This window comes from Habropoda laboriosa, unplaced genomic scaffold (genome assembly GCF_001263275.1).
Source record: "Habropoda laboriosa isolate 0110345459 unplaced genomic scaffold, ASM126327v1 scaffold713, whole genome shotgun sequence".
NCBI lineage: Eukaryota > Metazoa > Arthropoda > Insecta > Hymenoptera > Apidae > Habropoda > Habropoda laboriosa.
The window spans coordinates 316,497-338,656 of record NW_017100832.1 but is presented as its reverse complement, the minus strand read 5'-3'; the positions used below and the strand labels follow the sequence as shown (position 1 = coordinate 338,656).

The following is a 22,160-nucleotide window of genomic DNA, read 5'->3' as shown; positions in this document are numbered from 1 at the left end:
TTTTTCGTATAGAATTAATTTTCATTTCAATTTTTTTCGTATAGAATTAATTTTCATTTCAATTTTTTTCGTATAGAATTAATTTTCATTTCAATTTTTTTCGTATAGAATTAATTTTCATTTCAATTTTCTTCGTATAGAATTAATTTTCATAAAAATTTTATCATTCGGAATTTTTCCAGAAAATCGATTTAAAATATTCCGAAATAAACGTCGACATCCGCAATAAATTTTCAAAAAAATCTTCATCTTCGTAATTATCCGATTACATTTCACGTTCAATTACAGATTTCCTTGATTTTCATCGAATTCGAAAAATTTCTCAATTAACCGTCTCTCATTTCGTCGCATAAATTGAAATCCCCCAGTCTAACTCCACTGTTCGAAATATTTCTCGAAAATGGAAAGGCTTGTTTGCACGGTAATTAAAGAAAGGCAGAAGGTCGTCGTCGAATAGTACACGTTAAGTTATCAATTCTGCATACACATCGAGCTGCAAAGATCATCTCGTACGATTTTTCACCGAGATAGGAAAAGGAAGTTACAGGCGCGTCAGTGATCCCTTCGCGTACCTAACAATTAGATCTACCAACTACCGTGCGAAAAAAACTATAATTATTTTACACGTATTTCGTGACCGGCACAATTGTAGAAAAAGGAAGAGAAAAAAAAAACGCTTGTCGATGATAAACAAAACGATACACGCGATCGTTTTCGTTTACGTGGCTTTTCAGGTCTAAGAAATTGCGTGCGTCTCTCGAAACGAACACTTTACTCTTTGTTAATATTTAACGAAAATCGTGGAATCTCTCGAGAAATTTTCTACTCACTTTGCTTCCTTCAAGTACATTCGCGAGAAATATTTAGTTAAATCGCAGAAATTTTCTTAGGAAACATTATAAACATTTGGTTCGATCTCTTTGCGAGCTAAAATTGAATTATTAGGTTGATGATTAAGTTCGAGACCTTAATATTTAATAAAAATGTCACAGATTAGTAAAAGTATTAGTAAAAATTTAGATTGATGGAAATAATGAAGAAATAAGTTTATCGCGAATAAAAAAAGAAGTTACAAAATAATAAACTAAAGTTATTAATCGAATCTTTTTAAAATATCAATTAAAAATGAAGTATCAATTTTTTATCGAATTTTCTGTCTAAATGTTCTCACTCTTTTCCATAGAAAATATATATTTACATTGTACTTGACAAAAATTCTCCATCTTTTTCGCGTGAATATTTTACACCTGTGAAAAGTGCCGTAAGAAACAAAATCTCTCAAAAATCACTAGGACGAAGGTTAATTTCGAGACACTTTTTCTGTCTCGGAGAAAAAATTCCCCACGGACGTTCGTATGTGATTACAAATAATCGTACATTATAGTAATCAGTCGGTAACGTCACGTAGTTGGTAAATGTGTACAGCAATTATCCAACGTGTGGGAAGAAGTCCCGTTGTGCCGTCGATTGTTACGTGTAAATGTTTGCGAAAAAAAAAAAAAAAAAAAAAAAGAAAAGGCAAGGAAAAAGAGCGACGCTCATGGTTAAGCAACAATTTATTCGTCTTATCGTGCAAACATTACCTTCGACATTCAACTATGAAAACGAGCGGCATGAAACTTTAATGGTGAACGTATTAAACTGGCCTAATCTATAAGGATGCAATTGAACGGGTGGTGGTACACTTGAAAATTGCATCGACACTCCGTGCTCGATAGTAGGTCATCATTGTTTGCTTTACGTTAATAATGTTGTAAGAGATGACACTGATTGCAAACGGGGGCAATTTTTCACACCGTCGAACGATTCTATCTAATTAATGATACACTAGCGATTATTTCCCACGAATTACGCCGATCGGTTCTCGTAACGTCTCATTAAATACGCGACCGTGGCTTTGAGTAATTACGTTGGTGAATTTCTTAAAAAAAAGAAAGAAAGAAAAAAAACAAAGTATGCAATTACCGGTGAACACTTTGATTGTCAACTTTTCTTCCCTTCCTTTTATTTGCATAGACACTTTTTTTAGAGTAATTTTATTTAGAATATTATTATGTTTGTATTTATTTTATTAGTTATTTAAAAATATTTTTAAAATTGTAGATGAAAATGTATGTGAAAATGTTTCGTTGAAGTTGAAGTTTCAGAGAAAATGTCGAAGAAGAACAGAAAACGGAAGTTGGAGGGAGAGGAGCAGACTATGGTCGATTGGGAGCAGGAGAATTTTTTTTCAGAAGAAATAAGAAATGAAATGGAGAGCATGTGGGAGGTATGTATTTTTGTTTTGTTAATGATAATCGCGAAGTTTCTGTATTATTTTATTTTTCATGTTTCAGATACCACAGATATTTCATTTTCTTCATTTGGCTAAAAATGCTCTGAATATACCTCACTTATCGATGTACGAAATGGAACGAATGCTTTTGATACCAAGAGCTTCCAAGCAATTGGCAAATATTATGACATCTTTGTTGAGGTACAATCATTTGTAATTACAGTATTATTCACAGAATGGAGTTAAAGAATATACACGTTAATTTAAATGGTAAAACATTGTTTATTAAGTAGTATAATGTAAATATAGTATGAATAACATTATGAGTGTTTATAAATATTTGAACGAAATAACGAATAATATTTTTATAAATTCTAAGAACTAATAAGAATTTGAATTTCAGCTCCCCCATGACCAAAGCAAAGTTGAGGAAAATACCACCGATGCCATACGAGTTCTGGACGAATATTCTCGCGTACAAGATGAAAAGTTGGTTCAAAATATTCGAGGCTAAACACCGGGACGCAGTAAAAGTACGCATACCATTATTACCGTGCTTGATTGATGGTGTTCGGTTGAAAATTTTGCTACAACCTATCGAATCAGTCGGGCAACTATGATTTTCATCAAATAAAATAATTTTATTGTACAGATCGCATCAATGCATCGCAGTGATCAGAAATGTGATCAAAGATTTTTAGGTTCTAGAAATCATCGGCGTGGAACCGGAGTTCTGGAGTGTTTTCCCCGATGCTCCTCTGCTGAATGGCAAGGATTTCGAGGAATTGACATTCAAACAGAAGGTCTGGCTATTAAAAACAATCTGTGATACAGTGATGGTACGGAAAGATTAAGAAAAATGTATAATAATCGAGTGAAATAAGATTGGTTTATCATTTTTTCACAACCTTACTACAAAAAACAATTTTCAGCACACCAGAAAAACTGTGCAAGAGGCAGTGGGCAAGCAACCGTGGGAAGACCAGATCGAAACAATTCTGGGCACTGATCGTTATGGAGCAAGATACGTTTACTTTCCACAATTTCTGAAAAGCGACTTGAGGATCTACAGGCATTCTCTAGATAACAACATTCTATCAACGGTGAAGGTATCCCATCACTGAGTCAATAATTCGTTCAACATCCTCGTTAAGATTACATTCTACTTAATATTACTTCTACTTTAGCCAATCAAACCAAAGCTGAAGGCAGACCCAGGAAAGAAGACGTTACATGCAAGCTTGATAAAAAAAAGGGCCAAGTACAGAAGAAAAAAATCGCGTTGGAGCACTGGCTTGACACCAAAGTCAAGCAAGAAAAAAGTGAACAAATCTGACGAGAAACATGTGAACGACTGCAAGTGTAGCAGCGACAGTGCAACAGGCTCGTTGATAAATGAGGACACCAATCTGAGCAGTACAAGCACCTGTAGTAATAATAATAATAATAATAATAGTAGTAGTAATAACAATAACGTTAATTTAGACACTGTCGATATCAAGAAATCCAGAAGTCCGTCAAAATGTTCAGAAATGAGCACGGAATCCGATAAAACGCGTTGTAAAAGTGTAAAATCGAGTGGCTACGATACGAACAGTTCTATGGGCACCATTTCGAAAAATAGGTCGTCTCAGAAAATGTTCAAGGGATTCTCAGACAATAGCAGTAACAATAAGTGTAATATAAAAATAATCAACGGAATTTTGTGTAATTTAAAAGCAGGAACTAGCGAAGAGAATAATAGTACGGAAGATACCTCTCAGATTACGTTAGAATTAAACCCAATTAGACAACAATATTTAGATACGATGGACTTGCATATTGCCAGAGGGGATTCTGCCGATAGAACCATCGATAATTTGTCCAGTATTTCAAAGACAGATGATGAAAAGCTGAATGAAATTATCAGCGCTGAAAGTTCGAAGTTAAATGATAAAGATAACGTTCATACTGTTATAGAAACGCACCAGATATCGATCACTTCAAAATCTGACGACGAAAAGTTGAACGAAACGAGAACGTCTCATAGACAGGAAGATAGTGCTAGTTCTTCTGGGAGAAATGGGAAAGAGAGTATTGTCAGACAGAATGGAGGACTTGGCAAAGAACAGAAGCCGGACAAAACACCGTTAAAGTTGGATGATACGAGCAAAAGTACAAATGAAGTAGACTCTTTCGATGACACGGATCTTTCTTTGAGTGAATTGAGAAGCATGCTACAGAAAGAAGCGATGGACGATGATTTTTCTTTAGATGAAGAGACCGAGGTTAAATATGATCTTAGGAAATCGAAGTATAAAAAAACGGAAGGGTGGAAACAAGAAAAGGAGAATTTTAATGAAATGCTTCTGGAACTTAGTGCTTCGAAATTTCAACTTGTGGCTGACAGTATTAGTTCATTTAAAGAGCTCATCGCTAGTTTTTCACTTAAGAACCTCATCTCTACTTTTTCACAAAAACGTAACGGTTCACATGCTGACAGTGACGGTGAAGTACGCAGTCCCCTTTTTTATATCGTTCAAGACAATTTTTTTTACACAGCTTTTTGCTTCAAAATTTTTATATTTTTTCTAGATTGAACCTATGCCTCCCTGCGAAGTAAAATTGATCCAAAGAATGACAGAGTTGCTATCCTCTTTAGAGGGAATGGAGCCTGCTTTGCGAGATTCAATGAAGAAAGCAAGGGGAAAACTCCAAAAGGAATGGACAAATTTTAAAGCAGGGTATATACATTTTCATTCACATCGAATAGTAACATCATCCATACTATAAAATTCTGGCATTCATCCCATCTCATCAATAATAATCTGGGAACAATAATGATTTAAATAAAAATGTATCACATGTTTTTGAAAAATTAATTCTTGCTGTTCCCAAATTAAACATTCATCTTACCTGAAACCTCTTGAAATTGCTACAAACTGTCGAGTGGAACTCATCCACATTCTTCCAGTAACATTGCTTTCTTTGTCGAGCGTATATGGCAGACAAGCTGCTGTGTGTTGTAGCAGTGCGGAGGATCAGGACTCATCCGGGGAGGGTCTTGGCTCTAATTGGTGGGTTCTTGGATCGCAGGGCTGTCCACTGCCAACTTCCGGAGACACAACGTTACAAACGTTATCGCAACCTACCGTATCCCCAACTGGCTCCCAAACCGTCTCGAACAAACATGAAGAAGAGCAGAATAACCACGCAGAACACGATAAAACCGTCGATCAAGAGTGCAAGGAATCTCAGGATGAGAACGCGGAAAGCGAAGCGCAAGGAGGGCAACCCGAACGAGACGAAGGTAACAGTCAAGACAACACTCAAAGAGCGGAAAAAGAGACGAAAGAAGATTCAAGCGAAGAAGGTAGACATAACGAGCCAGTGGAATAGCAGTAACAATTTTGTCGATATCAGTAAGAGTCAGTTTCTTTTGATTTTGAAAACAGAACAGCATACCCGAAGGGTATTACGAGCCCGTGGAATCTCTTCATACACAGAACAGTTCTATTCAGACGACGAGATCGAGGAGAACGAGCTGGAGGAATGGGCCGACGTTGAGGCCGTGTACGCGGCTCCCAGCGCACAGGTCGATACATCCGCTGCTCACCTTACTCCGAAAATCAGACACGCTGACGACCGTACAAACGAGGAGGACTCAGACCAAGATTGGATTTTACCGAGCTCTCGCAAAAGGAAAAATAAACGTCCATGTGAGTGTATGCTCGTCCACGGTAACTGTAATTAAAAGATAAGGTTAGAATATAAGGTTAAAAAATAATATTCTAATATAACTTGTCGTTTATTCGCAGCTGCCAATCGGAGATTAAAGGCTTTCCAACATAAACTACAAAATATCAAACTTGGTGCCCTCCAGGACGCGGCAGATTCAAGATTGATCTCTCCCTCAAATATATGCAGTGAAAATAAGAAACTAAATGTCGCAGAAACCCTAATATCTAAGTCAAACGAGCCAGCCAGTCCAGAGGCTACTAATAGCAGCAGTACCATAGAAAACAATGAGACTGTGGTAGAGAATGATCTTAAAGAAAGAGTGCCTTCCACGGAAACAAGCTGCAAAGTAGAAAATGTCACGAGCGTGCATTCAGAGCTGGACATCAAAGACGAGGGGCCGATCTACGATTATACGAGTCAAATTGATAATAGCTACATCACAAACCCTAATTCTAATTACTTAATGCTCAAAACTGATCCAACGAATTACTACCTGATGCAACCGAATCCTGTTATTCCACAAAACGCTCTCGTGCAACCTAGTCCAGTAGTCTCGAATATCGTACCACCGATTCCACACGGTTATTACGTACAAGGGGGGCAAAATTACATTATCCAAAGTCCACAAGCCGGCTTCCTACCACCTCAGCATTTTCAACCTCAAGGACCACAAATGATGGCGCCACAACAATTTGTCAATCATTCTGGTTACTTACCCTGCATGGTAGCGGCTCAACCCCAACCTGGATACGTAGCTACAGAACAACAAATGATTTCTCAAAATCCTTCGCTACCAATTTACACTAATCCCGCTGCATTGCCCAGACCACCGCAAAACAGGTATCCTGTGCCGAGACAGAACTATCCACATCCTAATGGGGCAGTCATAAGAAGTAGTATGCCCATAAGGGGAAACACTCCAAGGGCTAATAACGCTAGAATCACGAAAAACCTTCAACAGCAACGCAATACCCCTGTTAGGATGCCGAAGCCGAGAAAGCTGAACACACCTGCAGAAAACATCAACCAGAAGACTACTTCTTTGATCGTTCTCAGCGACAGTGACGACGAAATTGAGATGATCATTACCGAGAAGACTGGTCCCGAGACTGAATCGGAAAAAGCGAAGACTACACCTAAAAGAAACAACGTGCAGGTTAAGCAGAAACCGGCAGTTACTTCGGATGTCGCGATAACTTCAACAAAAGGTGCCATCCCTCCGCAGATACTTCAACGCATGAATCAAGGAGGCATATCGATAACGCCAGTTAAACCTCCACCACCGATACAAAATACTAGTACACAGCTAGTGGTGGTCGTGAACGAAACTGGAAGCCATTATGCCTTATCATTACCCAATGGAAGCAAACTGATCCTCACTCCTGAACAGGTGGCACAGATACGAGCTTCGAACGGTGGAAAGCTGATCTTATAAAATGTTATTTTGTCTGAACGAAGAATTGTCTTGAAAGGTGGATAAAGTGTATTGTGCTAATACACTTCAATTTTTGGTTCGCATACGGTATACCTTTGAAGTTGATGTTCCTAAGGTGTACAGTAAAAGGCTGTATAATTTTTCTTGGAGCATTTTGAAAAAAAATTTTAAATCCCTCAATTGTGTCACCTTATGCTTACTGGTGATATTGCGTATGTAAATAGACCTATATATCTTACGTATTTGGAAAAAGAAAATCATGGTATGTGCTATATTTCTAATATGTTACATTTGGGTACATTCGATGTATTGCAAACGTTTCTAATCTATTAGGTTGTGTAATATGAAATGTCGGATTTTTTAGCAAGAAATGAAAATTATTTTTTAAAGTCAAACAAACATTACCCGTAGATTCTCGAACAGTAACTTACCAAGAATTGTACGAACTTTCAGTTAACAGGAAAAAACTCTTCAACGCTCAAATAATTACTTGAGTGATCATTCTGCAAATGATCGGAAATCTGACATTTCATATTACACGTCTTAATAATTGCAGCATTATCAAGTGATTAGAGTGATACTTGGGACCTGTGATGTCTATATCGACTTTTATATATTTTTGTTATATCTTGTTAATCATTAGTATGTGTATTAATTATGCGAATGTCCCAAATATTTTAATCAGGTATTAATTTTTGTTGAATTTAAAAGCAAATTTATGAACACGTAAATTAAAAGAACCCTTTTATAAAATACAAGTTTTACATAAATTGCATAGTTTATAAAGATATAACATATTTCATTACGTTTTATTTGCAAATTATTATTAGGGCCCGAATTTTTATTTTACCCTAGCAGTAAAGAACATAAGGATTATAACGAAAGGATATTTACTTTGTATTATTTGCAGAACGAATTACAAAAAGGTATTTTGTATATTGTCCAGCTTCGAATGAAGTCGTAGATATGTATTATTATTGAGCAGCACGCATTTTGTAGGTCAATAGTATAATGTGTAAATAATTTACAAAAATAGAATAATTTATAAAGATATCACTTATAATCTGAAGAATGAGAAACTTCAATGTTGAACAATCATCAGATATTCTGTAAATTTTAATATCTGAAATTTTTGTAATATGACTCATTGAAAGTCAATAAAATCGAATATGTAAAACAAACAAAATCAAAGATTTCATAGGTAATTACACTGAATATTCAAAAATTTCATTTTATTAAATTACCGAGAGAAATTTTTTTTTAAATTAACTATATTTACAGCAGAATAATTAATTTAACAGGAAAAAATCGAAAAAACAAATGGTAATAAACGTCAAAAATAATTTGTTTAATGTATTGTTTAATGAAATTATATATCTTATATTTTATTCCAGGACACTTTACGAAATTGTTGAAAAAATATGTTTAATCAGGTCCAATAGTATAAAATAATTTAACATAATAACCTACTTACTTTTTTTTATTTTACAGACAATAATTTACAAAACCATAGAACTTATTTATTCTTATACATTATTTTCTCTCTTTACAAGCGGCTACGCTTAATTACAAATATATTACAACAAATATACGCTAGAAAAGCTTTGTACACTTTACAGTGAATAGGAACGTTAAATATTTTAATTAATAACGAGCATGCTTTCCTTTTCAATATGCATTATGAAATAATAATACAAACATTGCAAATCTTACATAACTTTTAGAGCATTAGACAGTTAACAGGAACTTGAATTATTTACAATAAACGATATTCGACTTGTGAAATTTAGCGCTAAAGTAGAATCGTTTGACTTTTAAAATGTTAAAAAGAATTTAAAATAGAAAAAGAAAAATAATAGTGAAACTGATAAAATTAAAATTAAAATATTCGCCAATAATTGTTCTAAAAAAAAGATCTATACACGGAAGATTCTTCTCATCAGTCGCTATCTTCGATCTGATTTCTCTTCTTGTTGATATCTTTGCCAAAAGCTAGGAATCTCGATAAGCGTGAACCGTTGTACGGTGTTTCACTTCCTGGCGGATGTAGTCGCATCTAAAACAGAAGTGCACCCATTAAACTAACAAAGAAGAACGATAACAATTTTTTTTAATTAATAATACAGTGATTTTTTTTTTAAATATAATCATACTTTATGAATGAAATACTACCTACCGCAATATGCACACGTTTGATGCAATCTTCAAGTTTCACTTAATTATCAACGAAGTTCAAAGAATGAATCAGTAATTTGCTAAATGTTTTCTGTTAATTCACAAGTTATATTTCGTTCATGAATACAAATCAATGTAATTTTGCGATCGTTCTTTTTTTTTTGGGGTTATTATAAAATAATATAAAAATTAATTGAACAATTGCCACAAATCCTGGACATTTCTTGCAGCTTCTACATATTTATTCTCTCGTTAGAAAACATTCGTCTGGCATCCAACACGTGTTACGAATGAATCGTCGAACGAAACCATGTGATGCAAACGGTTAGTGTGCAAACGGTTATCAGAGTAACAGGCGTCGAAGCTATATCTGGGGTATTAATGATCAACTCGCCCAACTCCCATTGTTTGTTAGTTTTATTAATGTTATTACTAAATGAAAAAAAAAAAGAAAATACAAATTCCGGCCACCAAGCTCGGAAACTACAGAGCACCGGTACAGTGTATAAATTTATCAAGGAGAACAAAAATGAGAATAAAGAATCCGTAGAAATGTAAAACTTTGACACAATGGAAAAAAAAAGAAAAAGATTTAAAAAATTCTCTTTCAACATTCTAATACTGCCACACGCTGTAGTAACGTCTTAAATGTTAACGTGAAATAACTTAACTAGCAAGTCTTCTTTTCTAAAAATGTTCTATCTACTCTCGGTTAACTGGACGTATTTATAAATTGTTCGATTGATCGTTTGAATTTTAAGGAGGAAGAGGGGGAAAGAAATGCTTTGTAATTATAGGACCGAAGGTTGCAAGCTTGAGCATTAGTGGAGGACCCGGCATGATCATTTGCAAAATTGCACGCGTTGCTCGGTCGTGCAGCACCAATTTTCTCATCTATTTCTCGGCGAAGTCATCCGCGACGTTCTCATCCCCCTCTGCTTTGTTTCTGATTCGCTTCTGTAAGAAAACAAAACCGACACCAGTCGCGTTACACGTGATGAACATGATGTTACGTTGATGATGGTCGGATGATGCGTGCATCACTGGGTAAAAACATAGCTGGGTTTTTCATGTGGTCTCTTTGAGAGTCAATTGAGTTCTCCTTATTTTTTTTTTTTGTTTTTCATTGATCACTTTTCATTGATAAGGATTTATTGAATTATTATAGAGACATAAGTAGTTACGGTTGGTCCAACTAACAGGAACATTAGTATTGTATTGTTTTAAGAAGTATGTCAGAATGTATTGTCAATTTTATCTGTCATGATGTCATGAATTTGTTGCATTATAGTAATATCTTTTAGAGATGAGTTCTGTTTAACATTTCATGTAAGATACATTTTAACCATGTATTAATCTATCCCACAGACCAAACTTACAACATTCATAATCCATATTATTAATATGAAATTTTGGAAAAGAAACTATTTATAAAAGAAATAATAATTCATACTGTTAATTATAACTTCTTTTATAAATAGCTTCTTTTTAATATATCGTAGAAAATACATGTAACATGGTGTTAACAAAGTTATCAACGCGTAACTACTTAAATTCTTATCAAGCAACTCTCAATCGAGCCTCAGTTACATGAAAGTTTAATCGCGTTAACGTAAGAACGCACGTGAAAATGCAGCTGAAGCACATAAGCTCTCTTTAAACAATTCAATCAGAAAATTGCGTATCTCTCTCTCACTCTCTCTCTCTCTTAATCGCTGATCTGTTCCAGCCGGTTGCACCTGAGTACACCTTGTTCCGTGCGTGTGTACGCGTGTTCCCATGTGGCTTTTCCATAGCCGCTTTCGGTGAGAAATTTCGAGGCCCGTGACCTCGCCGATGACTCACCATGATTCTGTACTTCTCTTTGCACGCGTACTCTGTCTCGTCCACGTCGTTGTAGCAATCGCTCTTGTAATCGGGCGGTATCGGTTTCCCCTCGAATTGGCAGAGCCTCGACAACGGTTTCGCGTTCACGATCATCTTCTCGAAACCTGTTGGCTTCTGTTGCGGACAGTAGAACACGTCCGGGGTGTTTTTGTCGAACACGATACTCTTCCGCATCATGTCGCCAGCTTCCGCCGTCAGAAGAAGTGCCTTATCAAAGAAATTGAACGAATTAGAAAAAAAAAGAGAGAAAAAAAATTCTACCGAATCTTTTATTTTTGAGAAAATAAGAAAATTTATAAATCTGCTTATTTACTGAAACTGTTTGAAAATTGCCGCTGGACAATTGTCGCTACAGTTTTGATCACTTTTACTGACCAGTAATTACCATTAGTGATCAATGCTGACAAGTTGTGACCAGCAGTGACCAATAAGTATAGCAACTTCACAATGAAAAGTTTTTTTTGTTTAAAATCAGTTTTTTCGATTTTCCGAGAATAAGATTCTAAGGAATCTTCTTTTTCTTTTTCTTATCCGTTCAATTACTTGAGTCATTCATATTCAAACATTTTTATCGATTTTTCTTTCTGTTTTTTTTTTAAGTGAGGATATTTTAACAGTGAAATAAACGATATAGTCAACATTCGAGACAAAATTCCCAGTCATCAACTGTTTCAGTTGTATTGTAATAACGTATAACGCTATAGATCATGATCGAAGAATATCGATCGAGTGAATTTTCTCATTCGTCGAATTGAATGAAAACTTCACGGAATATTCGTAACCAGGCTCCACGCAAAGTTGAAAGAAACGTTTCACATTTTCAGACACGGTATAATTTTTCGTGTCAATCGTCCTCATTCGACGTGATTCATACGTCATTAAGTTTACTTTCCATTCGTGAAAGGATCGATACTCTTCGACCGCGGGTTCGCCGTGTTTTACGCAAGAACGCAAAGTGCGCAGCAGTTTGCGTGCGATTTCGTCCCGAGTTTCCATCTTGCAAAAAAAAAAAAAGGAATGAAAAAAAACGACAAGAAAAAACGAAAGAGAAGGTACACAAGGACAGAATCTGAAAAAAATCGGTGAATTTAGAGAGATCGAGATGGAAGAGAACAATCCTCGGTTCACGCGACGCACGATTTCACTCGGCAGGAACAAATTATAATGCACGCGTCCGCGATCACTTCCGGGAGTGTGAAAAGTAGGAAGCATAAGAAAGCGTGATCGCGCTTAGAAACTTACGGCGAGCATGGCCACCACGATGCAGGCATATGCGGTTCCTGCAAAAGAAAAAAACGAAGAAATGAAGAAACGTCAGTTGTTTTTGAAGCAAAGATCAAATGGATAAATGAAAGAATGTAAGTCTCCTGAAGAGAGAGAAGAAATATACTAGTGCTCGAAATGAAGAAGTATTAGACTTCTGGAGAAAAGAAGAAAATGAAGAAATTAACAGGTATTAAGTCCCTGAAAAGAAAAGAAGAAACTGAAGACGTATTTGACTCTTGAAGGAATACTCAACTTTTAAAAAAAGAAGAAAATAAAAAAATAGAAGAAAGGAGAAAATGAAGAAAAAGAAACCGAAGAAATATTTGGCTCCTCAAGGTAATATTCGACTCCTGAAAAAAGAAAAAAATAGAAAAAACAGGAGTAGATAAAGAAATATTTGGCTCTCGATGGAATATTTGATTCCTACAAAAAGAAGAAAATGAAAAATAAGAAAAGGAGAGAATGAAGAAAAAGAAGCTGAAGAAATATTTGGCTCCTAAAGGAATACTCGACTCCTAAAAAAATAAGACAGCGTTATACTTTTACAAAAGAAGAAAAAAATGAAGTAATTAACATGTATGCAGTTCCTGGAAAAAAGAAGAAAACCTAGCAGATTGGTTACGCAGGAGAAGAACCAGATCTGTGGGGCGGGGCAAAAAGTTTCATTCTGAACGTAGCCGATTACGCAAGATAGCTCGTGGACATGCCCTATTATTAAGTAAACGTAAACTGCGAAAACTGGGCCGCTACGAAAGGGAGTCAATGCCGTGCGTTTACACGCAATACACAGTTCCCTTTTTCAATCAGTTCTTCTTACGGTGTCGTCGTTGAATCCCATTGACGCTAACGATGCGTACAGTAGCAACAAAAAACAACAAGCTTCTGTGTATCATCTCTCGAAAATGTGAACCTTCTACTTCTTCCTCCTTTCCGAATTATTTCTACAAAATTTATTCACAATATAAATAAGGCTCTCTTTTCGTACAATCGTTTAAAAGAGAAAAATATCGTAAGATGAAAGATGTATCAACGAATACGGTAATAAAGATTTTTATTGCAAAAATAGAAAGGAAACAGATCACGTTCACGTTTAACGGAAACGTAGAGAAAAAGGAAGGGACAATCAGTCAGCGAAATAAACACCTGAGAACCAATAAGGAACAAAGGAACAAACTGAATAACAATTCGATGAACACCAGTCTAAAAGTGAAACAGGAATCACCCACTCACTTTTCAAGTATTTAAAAAAAAGAAGAGGAAAAACACTTTAAAAGGAGATATAATAAGCAAGATTCCATCTACCCACTTTTCAAATGTTTCCAGAAAAGAAGAAATGGGAGAGAGAAATATTTCAAAGCAGAAAATAAAATGGAAAATCGATATTTCTAACGAGCATAGGTAATATATGAGTCAAGGAAAAATTGTTACAATTCCCTTGAACTGATCTTTAAGTTTATCTAAAAATACGAGTGGGTGGTAACAGTCATCCAGACATTATTTTTATCCAACGGATCTACTATCGATCCGAGGCAGCGCTCAAGCGCGTCTTCTGCAAGGACGACGAGATCGGTGTGGTTCCGCGTGGTGCGTTCGATCGAGCTGCTCCTGTTTCAGGATACTGATCTCGTTGAACCGATACCCTTCTGACATTTCGTTGACACGATACGCCACTTGCTGCGACCAGAAGTATTAAGTTAGTGCAAATGAATTTTACCGTTTTACATTGAAAAGTTCGAATAAAAATATTTTATTTTTGTATTCACCTTTTAACTATATTTCTTTAATCCGAATAATTGACTTGTTTCTGTGACATTTCTCGAATCGTTTGGTGAACATCAGATTTCACTAACCTTTGCGTAAAATTTTAGTGTTCAACAAGCGATTATTATCGCGTTCTTCATTCTCGAAATTCTTCAGAGCAATTTCTAATTATCGACAATCTCTCGATGATCGATCATTTATTCGTCTACGATTATAAATTTCTTTGTTTGTAAGAATTAGAATTAAACGAGGGACAAACCGTTCACTTTGAAATACAAATACGCGTTCACAAATCAAGATGTTCTTTTCTAGGTCAATGTTTAACGAGGTGTAAAGGCAGGAGCGTTGCGAAAACGATCTCTGATTCGTCGTTTTGTTAAAAATTTAAAGCGAACGATTACGATGCGATTTACCCTTGTTTTCAATGGAAGCGAAACAATCGAAAAAGGCGTGCTTCGATGCATGCAAGAAGATGCATTTTAACGTGGCATTTCCTCCTCGACATTTGTCTGTGACATTTAAGGTACCGATGGTTCATTCACCGTGGCGAACATAATCCTATTGCAAAACTGTTCTTTCATCGCACGGAATAGTATTCTTTCTGACTTTTAATCGATTTACTTCGATTAATCGGTTCTCTAAATATCGCTGAAATTCTCGAAGAAAGTAAAATGTCAGTCTTGCCATAATTTAAAACATTATAATTGCAAACGCATCTGTCACATTTCTTAAAATATCAAATGTATCAAATAAAAAATAATAAACACAGTTTCATCAACGAATTAAATTAACATTGGTACACCAACTAATTTTCACTGAATGTGGAATTTGTATGACATATCAAATCCTTTTAAGTATCAGATACTATAGTGATTGATCACGCGAGTAGGTGGTTCTTTCATTATTTTAAACCTAACCGTACAATCATAAACACTCATGGCTCAAACTCTGATCGTTATCGCTAATGCAAAGCTGTCCTTTGTATAATCAAGAAACCATGCGACATGTTCGTAGTTTAATATAGAAATTCTACATTTACCAACGAATCTTTTAACGGTTAATTATATTAATTACAAATCATCGAAAGCGTCCAATACTATTGTTATGTCAGCAGGATAGCGTAAGCGCAACGCCTAACGTACTCGCGTGTCTCATCCCGCATACCTAAACGAAGACGCAAGGTATTATTGCGTGGGTTTCACGTTTGATTTGTCGCTTTCGTAGTCGAAACGACACGTTCAGCGTTGAACGCGACAAGCAGGCTTAAGTTCGTCTATATCGAATGAGTTCGTGTGAGCGAAGTTGAACTTACCCATGCTGGTGAACGCGTTTTGCACGGGCTGTAACACCTGTTGATCCACGCGAGACGGCGTCTCTTCGTTGACTGAGGTTGCAGCGGATTCGCGCTCCCCGCAGGCCCAGAAAGTGAATGCCGTTACGTTATACAGGATGTGTCAAAAGCGTTGGACTAACAGTATCCACGCGACTGTATAACTGAACGTCTCACAGTAAGAACAAGAGGAACGAGATATTTTGAATGGAACGGAATCTAGTTTCTCTCTTGTTGTAAAATAGTTCAAGTTGCAATTATAATGGTTAACGGAATAAAATAATTGCTATTAGGATCGTCCCGTTATTGGTATTCATTTTGTCAGTATATATGGGTGTATTTTTTAATATACAAAATCTTTAGAAATATTCTTTTAGTCTCGTGGTTCGCACTCGGATGTGATGGGGAATTTCGGAGAATTTAAAAAGAAATAGAGTGGGCGTCAAGTGGGCAAACGGCCTCGCACTTCCCATATTCAGACTTGATAGTGTCATCAATTCGTGATTCGCTTCGCATCGAGGATCGGTTCTCTTCTAATTAGGACACGCAAGAAATTCGTTGCCTTATTACGCTTTATTTGTTCATTCTTTGTACGCATACAAAGTAAACGATTATTATATAAAATATATCTTATAAAACGTCGTTGAAACGGGAACTTTTCTTGTTATACCAGTTCCTCCAGATCAATGTCTGAAGTATCCAGGGATAAAAACTCCTGAGACGATTCATTTTCGATATCACCTTTATTCTCTATATTAAGAGGATTTTTTATCTCAATGTTATCATCAACTTGCATATTAACTCCTTTCTTTTTTATTTCATCTCTGAACAAAATAAATTGCATCTTTGTTTGGTAAAGATATTTATTATATGTATACTGCAGTATATAAAAAGTCCTTACTTTTGTTCCGCCTTCGGATCTATACTTTCTAACTGAAACAGCTGTGCAATTTTCTGCAAGTGGCATTTACTTCTATCTTTTATCGATGGAACTTCAAAAATTTCTTTCAAATAATCCTCCATAGGTGGTAATGGTTTATCTGGATTAATGGCACGATAGGATAACATGTGCCATTTGTGTTGTACTGCAGGATCTGGCACACATCCTGGTAAAAAATACTGACTTCCATCATCTATTTCATAACTATCTCTGTTTAAAAATATACAAAGGTGTAAAAAATATACATAAATACAACAAAAGAATATCAATGCAATAGAATACAAATATACTTACTCTGTATCAGAAACCAGCAGCGAATCTATTAAATTGTCTACAGCTTCATTTTGTTCACTTGTCAATTTTTTAATTGCGGATTTAATGGGACTCGCTTCCATTATTCGGCGGTCTTCTGCAAATGCTAAAGCTATTTCTACCAAGCACTACATGTAAATATACATAATGTATTTTATATAATAGTATAAATTTAAAAAATAAAAATTTCAGAATATATTTTACAATACCCATGGCTCATCAGGAATATCTATACAAGGAAACAATGCCACCATTCTAGGCGCACAATTATTTCTATAAACTTTTCTTGCCACAGCAACTGAATTTGTCTCGTGCAGTGCTTGTACCAAACTATAAAATGATTGTGCTACATTCTAAAAAAATGAAAATAAATACGTTAGTTTAAAATTGTTGAGCATATATAAAATGATGACATACTTTTTCTCTGTTTGAAGGTAAAATAATATGTGCACTTCCATACATATATTCCAAATGAATGTTATTCCTATGGGTAAAACTATGAATTCTATAACATTTCTCGCCACTTTTGTAGCTCATACTCTCCTTCAATTCCTCTATATTTGTAAAAACATTTATAATTTGATTACATATAGAAACATTTAACATTTGTGATAACAGAAACAATTATAACATACTTTCAACTGGAATAAAAGTCTCTCCATATTTATATCCTGCTACAATCTTATCCTCCTCATATAAATTTCTCTGTCTATCGAAATATTGTGTTTTTGTTACAACTTTTTGATTACCTTTAGCCATTTGCCATGATGGAAATTTTGATTCATCTATCTAACAGAAATTGCAATGTTTAATTAAAACAAGTGTATACCATATAGCACATATAGATTACTTCAAAATTCCTTCTTACTTTAATATAACTAACAATTGGTATTTCTTTATCAACTAATTCTAAAGTGAAATAGAATGGAGATGGTTTTGTAGGTGCCTTCATGTAGAATCTTAATTCTGATATAGCATTATCAAATGTTATGTGTTCACCACCAATCTAGAAAAAGAAAAAACAAATTTAATAATGGTAAAATATATCATAAATAAAAATATAATGATAATTCATAATTAATAATGAGTATAACCTTTTTATGCAAAACTTTAAGAAGACTTTCACTAATTTCAAGAGAACTTGCAGGCCTTTCATCCAGTGATTTCTCTGCTCTAAAATAGTAGTGTTATAAAATCAAATTACTTCTAATAACTTAAATAATAAAATTAACAGGTTTATGCACAGAATTAATTTATCATACATTGTTATTAATTCAATTTTCTCTGTAGTAAGCCTTTTTGCAATTTTATCTGCCTGAAATTGCGAAATAATATCTCCTTCTTCTTTAAAATCTGACATTAAAATGACTTTTCGCATGGAAACATCAACACTACAATTAAATATACATCACATTTAATATTGTAATATATATAATTAATAGCAGAAGTTTACTATTTACAATAAAGGCAATCATAATACATTTAAACGTACACATTTTTTTTCATGAATTCCACTCCAGCATAAAGTGCTTCCACCCAATTGGAACAATGTTTTGTGCCTTGTAAAGCCATAAGTTGCTCTATTAAAGCCCAATTTGGAATTTGAAAATCAGCAAATTCTTCTACATGTTCTGTATTCAAACTATTTTTTGTAATGGAAGAACCCATCAAAAGTACTGCAACTTCATCTTTTGGCCTAAAGAAAATCTACAAAACAATATATGTATTACAAATCTGAACAGTATCAAATCTCATTTTATAATACCATTTTCTCAATTTTTCGTTTAGCAATATGTTTTGCTTTCTCCAATAATGAAGGATTATTTTGTGTATTAGGACATGTTACTCCAATGTTTATTAACATTACTAATGATTCCTGAAAATAATATTAACATATTTATATTACATTATACACAAAATTTATGTAGCTTATTTATTGGTATTTTAATATAATTTTAAGTAATTAACAATAGCATTAAATGATAACGATTACAGTGTATAACATTTTATTATTTGTTTGACAAAACAAAATATAACCTTTACTGTCTTTGTCGACATTTTGCACCGTCACAATTAATACGTACAATTCTTAACTACACTTGTATACAAAAATACTGAAAAAGATAAAGGTAATGGCTGTTTAGAAAAGAAAAAAAATTAATGATTATTTAAATAAAAAAAAGATTAGGCCACTACTGTAAAAAGAGAGCACATGACATTTGTATGACGTGTTTTTTATAATTATAGAAATATCAGGTTATTGTGCTTTACAAGTTGATTAAGTAACATAATTATTAGAAAACAAATTTTATTCTGTGGAACAACATACAAAAAAGCAGTGAGCTGCACATTAATCAACGACTTATATTTCAGTCGCAGTAATTACAATCACCAATGTATCTATTGTAATTTCTGAAGTTTTTGAAAATTCATAAAATATTACAGAATTATATGTTTGATTTAAACAAAGAATAACATTCGTTATTTTGAAACTGACCGATAGGGGATGTGAACTCATCAAACAAAAGGCGCTAGATTTCCGCGGACATTTTGTAATTTCAAGAAACGGAGAATGGATTTTATGTGAAAAAAACTATTAGAATCGTCGGTATATTACACATAAAAGAGAAATGAAGTTTTGGACGTTTGTTGCTATTATACTTGTAATATATATGTTCTACAAAGATCAACAACGAAAAAAAATATTAAGCTTTTAACCTAAGTTAAGTTTAACCGACATACATAGTTCTTCAGGGTGTACGAATATTAGGCCGTCAGAAAAGGCGCGCACTACACGATTCGTACACTCGTAAAAATGGACTTGTTCTACGCGTTTGTTTGAAATTAAGTGCAATTTTTTCACGTACTCAAAGTTGCTATATTTCGTGATTTTAAAAGAAAGAAAAGTAATTATCTCTCCAGATTCCTATATTTATTACAAAAACGCGTAATTAAGTCCTTCTATTGTATTCTAATACAAAAGTTATTACATTCATTTAGGTTATTCTTGTTAGGTAAGATGTTGTTTATTTACCGTTTTATCTCTTCGATTAAATATTGATTTCGCTTTATGTTAGTTTCTTCTCGTAGATCGTGTTAAAATATTATTTTATACGATTAAAATAAAATGGAGCTAGACATGCATACCTCAGGAATTCAGTTGACAGATGAAGATGATGCCCTTTTTAATGAAGCCATTTGTATGAAATCGAACGAATTGAACAAAGTAGTAAACGTTAGTAAAGAGTTTACAAAGACTCGAACTTCTTTAGAAACTAAATCATGTGAATCTGAAACAAGTGTCAACAATGATCAGAAATATGAGGAAGATGTTAGTTCAAATATACAAGTTAGTAATAGGTCTCAATCCATAGAAAATCAAACAAATAATGTAAACAGCATAAAGTATGAGGATAATATAAAGAATAAACCAGAAAATTTAAATGATTTTCGCAAAAGACCTAGAGAAACTTATACAAATCACGAAGATGCAAAAATTTCTCGAACTAGACGCAACAGTGACTCAAGTTCTACTACTAATTCTTCAGATAGTGGTAAAAAACATATAGAATATGAAATAGATCCTAGAGTGTTAGCACGTAGACAAAAAGAAATAGATTATGGAAAAAATACTGTTGGATATGACAGATACATTCAGGCTGTGCCTAAGTAAGAATTTTGTATATGAGGGTGTCAAATGTATTTTAATGGAAATTGTTACATTGCATATATTTATTTTAGAGAGAAACGTACAAGAGAGCATCCAAGAACACCTCCAAAATATATTAAATATAGTAGAAGAGGATGGGATGGCATGGTAAAATTGTGGAGGAAACAACTTCATCAATGGGATCCTCCACAAGATAGCAATAGTACTGATTGAAATAAACTTATGATTAATTTTATTTGATTACACAAATGTCATCTTATAATGTGCATCATGATTCCATGTTTTTTATATTTGTATAAAATTTCATTGAAACAATAGAAGTAGACAAAATGTAATATAAATTTTGGTACATTCTTATGCATGAATATTTATATACATTACAAAAATTTATTTGCAATTTAAATTAAGAAATATAAAGTAAATATAACTGATATATGAAATACATATAATTTTACATTATTATATGTAAAATTTCTAAACTATGTAAGTACCTAATCAAAAAGCACAACAATGAAAATTAGAAAACAGTATTATTTTCAAAGTTTTCATTTTATACATATAGGATGAAGGTTACTTGACACTACATTAACTTTGTAATTGTTTTAAAATAGTATCCAGTTTTTCATTTGTTTTTTGCTCCATTTCATCAATTCTTTTCATTAGTTTTGCCTCCATGTCTTGAAATTTATTATCAATGTAACTTACAATATCTACACTATTGGATACATTACTCTCACTTGTAGACTGCTCTGTTTCTTTTTCATTATTTTCTTGAGTACTTCTAGTTCTTGATGAATTCAAAAGATTTTTAAAACATGAATGAACATCATTTGTGACATTGTTCCCTTCATTCTTAAAAGTAAGCTTAGTTAGGAAAGTTTGAATTGTCTCAGGGTTAAAGATTTCTGTGGAGAAGTTTTTGGGTTCGTTACTTGGCTCTGTTAAATAAAGCCTTATACCATATATCCACATAACAGGTTTTTTACGTCTTGTTTTTGTAAACTAAAATGAAAGCTTCTTATTAAATATGTTTTTCATTAATTAAAGGATATAATGTACATAACTTCTGTACCTTAATGCTAGCTTCTGTGGTATGTGGAATAATTGCTGTTTCTGCAAAATGAACAATATTGTCTTCAAATTCATCTATAAACTCTGCATATATTGTTGTTTCATATTCCCCAAATTCTTTGAAAAATTCTAATAGATAAGCTTCAGAAACTAATGCAATCCGGGAGATTTTCTGACCATTAGTTAACTTTATATCTAACATACATGGTTCGTTATTAGGTTCAGTTGGTTGTAAAGATATACATGTATTTAAGGAAACTATATCTTCATAATTAGTTCTGTAAGAAATTTCATGATTTCAAAAAATTATAATATGTG

At 33.9% G+C, this 22,160-nt stretch overlaps 5 protein-coding genes across 6 annotated transcripts in view; 2 read left to right on the top strand and 3 right to left on the bottom strand.

Moving 5' to 3' along the window:
• The window catches only part of LOC108577266 (uncharacterized protein DDB_G0284459-like), a 16,346-nt gene extending 8,916 nt beyond the window's left edge, over nt 1-7,430 (top strand). Inside the window, exons 2-11 of one of the 2 annotated variants that reach the window (XM_017940400.1) lie at nt 2,148-2,269; nt 2,337-2,476; nt 2,679-2,808; nt 2,977-3,114; nt 3,208-3,384; nt 3,463-4,767; nt 4,850-4,998; nt 5,284-5,627; nt 5,710-5,973; nt 6,073-7,430. In XM_017940400.1, the coding sequence (XP_017795889.1) occupies nt 2,153-2,269; nt 2,337-2,476; nt 2,679-2,808; nt 2,977-3,114; nt 3,208-3,384; nt 3,463-4,767; nt 4,850-4,998; nt 5,284-5,627; nt 5,710-5,973; nt 6,073-7,430 (4,122 nt within the window). In that variant the 5' untranslated portion in view covers nt 2,148-2,152. Of the gene's footprint in view, nt 1-2,135; nt 2,270-2,336; nt 2,477-2,678; nt 2,809-2,976; nt 3,115-3,207; nt 3,385-3,462; nt 4,768-4,849; nt 4,999-5,283; nt 5,628-5,709; nt 5,974-6,072 lie in introns of both variants that reach the window. The other variant, XM_017940399.1, reaches the window with a different exon arrangement.
• Nucleotides 7,431-9,369: 1,939 nt separating this feature from the next.
• LOC108577288 lies at nt 9,370-16,343 on the bottom strand. The gene is made up of 5 exons (XM_017940427.1): nt 16,260-16,343; nt 15,832-15,970; nt 12,735-12,772; nt 11,451-11,699; nt 9,370-9,486 (listed from the first exon to the last, which is right to left on the bottom strand). The coding sequence occupies exons 1-5, from the start codon at nt 16,341-16,343 to the stop codon at nt 9,370-9,372; spliced, it is 627 nt and encodes a 208-aa protein (XP_017795916.1).
• A 170-nt stretch (nt 16,344-16,513) lies between these two features.
• On the bottom strand, nt 16,514-19,159 carry LOC108577260 (X-ray repair cross-complementing protein 5-like). The gene is made up of 12 exons (XM_017940393.1): nt 19,145-19,159; nt 18,867-18,977; nt 18,594-18,808; nt 18,364-18,492; nt 18,196-18,274; nt 17,970-18,107; nt 17,737-17,890; nt 17,519-17,655; nt 17,311-17,454; nt 17,084-17,229; nt 16,751-16,999; nt 16,514-16,673 (listed from the first exon to the last, which is right to left on the bottom strand). Exons 1-12 carry the CDS (start codon nt 19,157-19,159, stop codon nt 16,514-16,516), a joined length of 1,677 nt encoding a protein of 558 aa, XP_017795882.1.
• Nucleotides 19,160-20,228: 1,069 nt separating this feature from the next.
• On the top strand, nt 20,229-20,984 carry LOC108577265 (histone RNA hairpin-binding protein). Its single transcript, XM_017940398.1, has 2 exons — nt 20,229-20,770; nt 20,843-20,984. Exons 1-2 carry the CDS (start codon nt 20,229-20,231, stop codon nt 20,982-20,984), a joined length of 684 nt encoding a protein of 227 aa, XP_017795887.1.
• Nucleotides 20,985-21,356: 372 nt separating this feature from the next.
• LOC108577264 overlaps nt 21,357-22,160 on the bottom strand; it is a 1,008-nt gene continuing 204 nt past the window's right edge. The window contains exons 2-3 of the mRNA XM_017940396.1: nt 21,844-22,120; nt 21,357-21,773 (exon numbers count right to left, since the gene is read on the bottom strand). Coding sequence (XP_017795885.1) covers nt 21,357-21,773; nt 21,844-22,120 — 694 coding nt within the window. The remainder of the gene's footprint in view (nt 21,774-21,843; nt 22,121-22,160) is intronic.

Bases quoted from the DNA above. Each gene is read 5' to 3' on its own strand.
- LOC108577288 (XM_017940427.1), bottom strand. From the start codon at position 16,343: ATGACACTATCAAGTCTGAATATGGGAAGTGCGAGGCCGTTTGCCCAC. The intron at 15,971-16,259 runs ATTCCCCATCAC...CGCTTTTGACAC, and splicing joins TTCTTTTTAAATTCTCCGAA to ATCCTGTATAACGTAACGGC. The intron at 9,487-11,450 runs GTGAGTCATCGG...CTTCTGTTTTAG, and splicing joins AAGAGAAGTACAGAATCATG to ATGCGACTACATCCGCCAGG.
- LOC108577260 (XM_017940393.1), bottom strand. The intron at 18,809-18,866 runs GTATTATAAAAT...ATTGTTTTGTAG, and splicing joins AACGAAAAATTGAGAAAATG to ATTTTCTTTAGGCCAAAAGA. The intron at 17,656-17,736 runs GTATGTTATAAT...TTACAAATATAG, and splicing joins GACTTTTATTCCAGTTGAAA to AGGAATTGAAGGAGAGTATG.
- LOC108577265 (XM_017940398.1), top strand. From the start codon at position 20,229: ATGGAGCTAGACATGCATACCTCAGGAATTCAGTTGACAGATGAAGAT. The intron at 20,771-20,842 runs GTAAGAATTTTG...TATTTATTTTAG, and splicing joins TACATTCAGGCTGTGCCTAA to AGAGAAACGTACAAGAGAGC.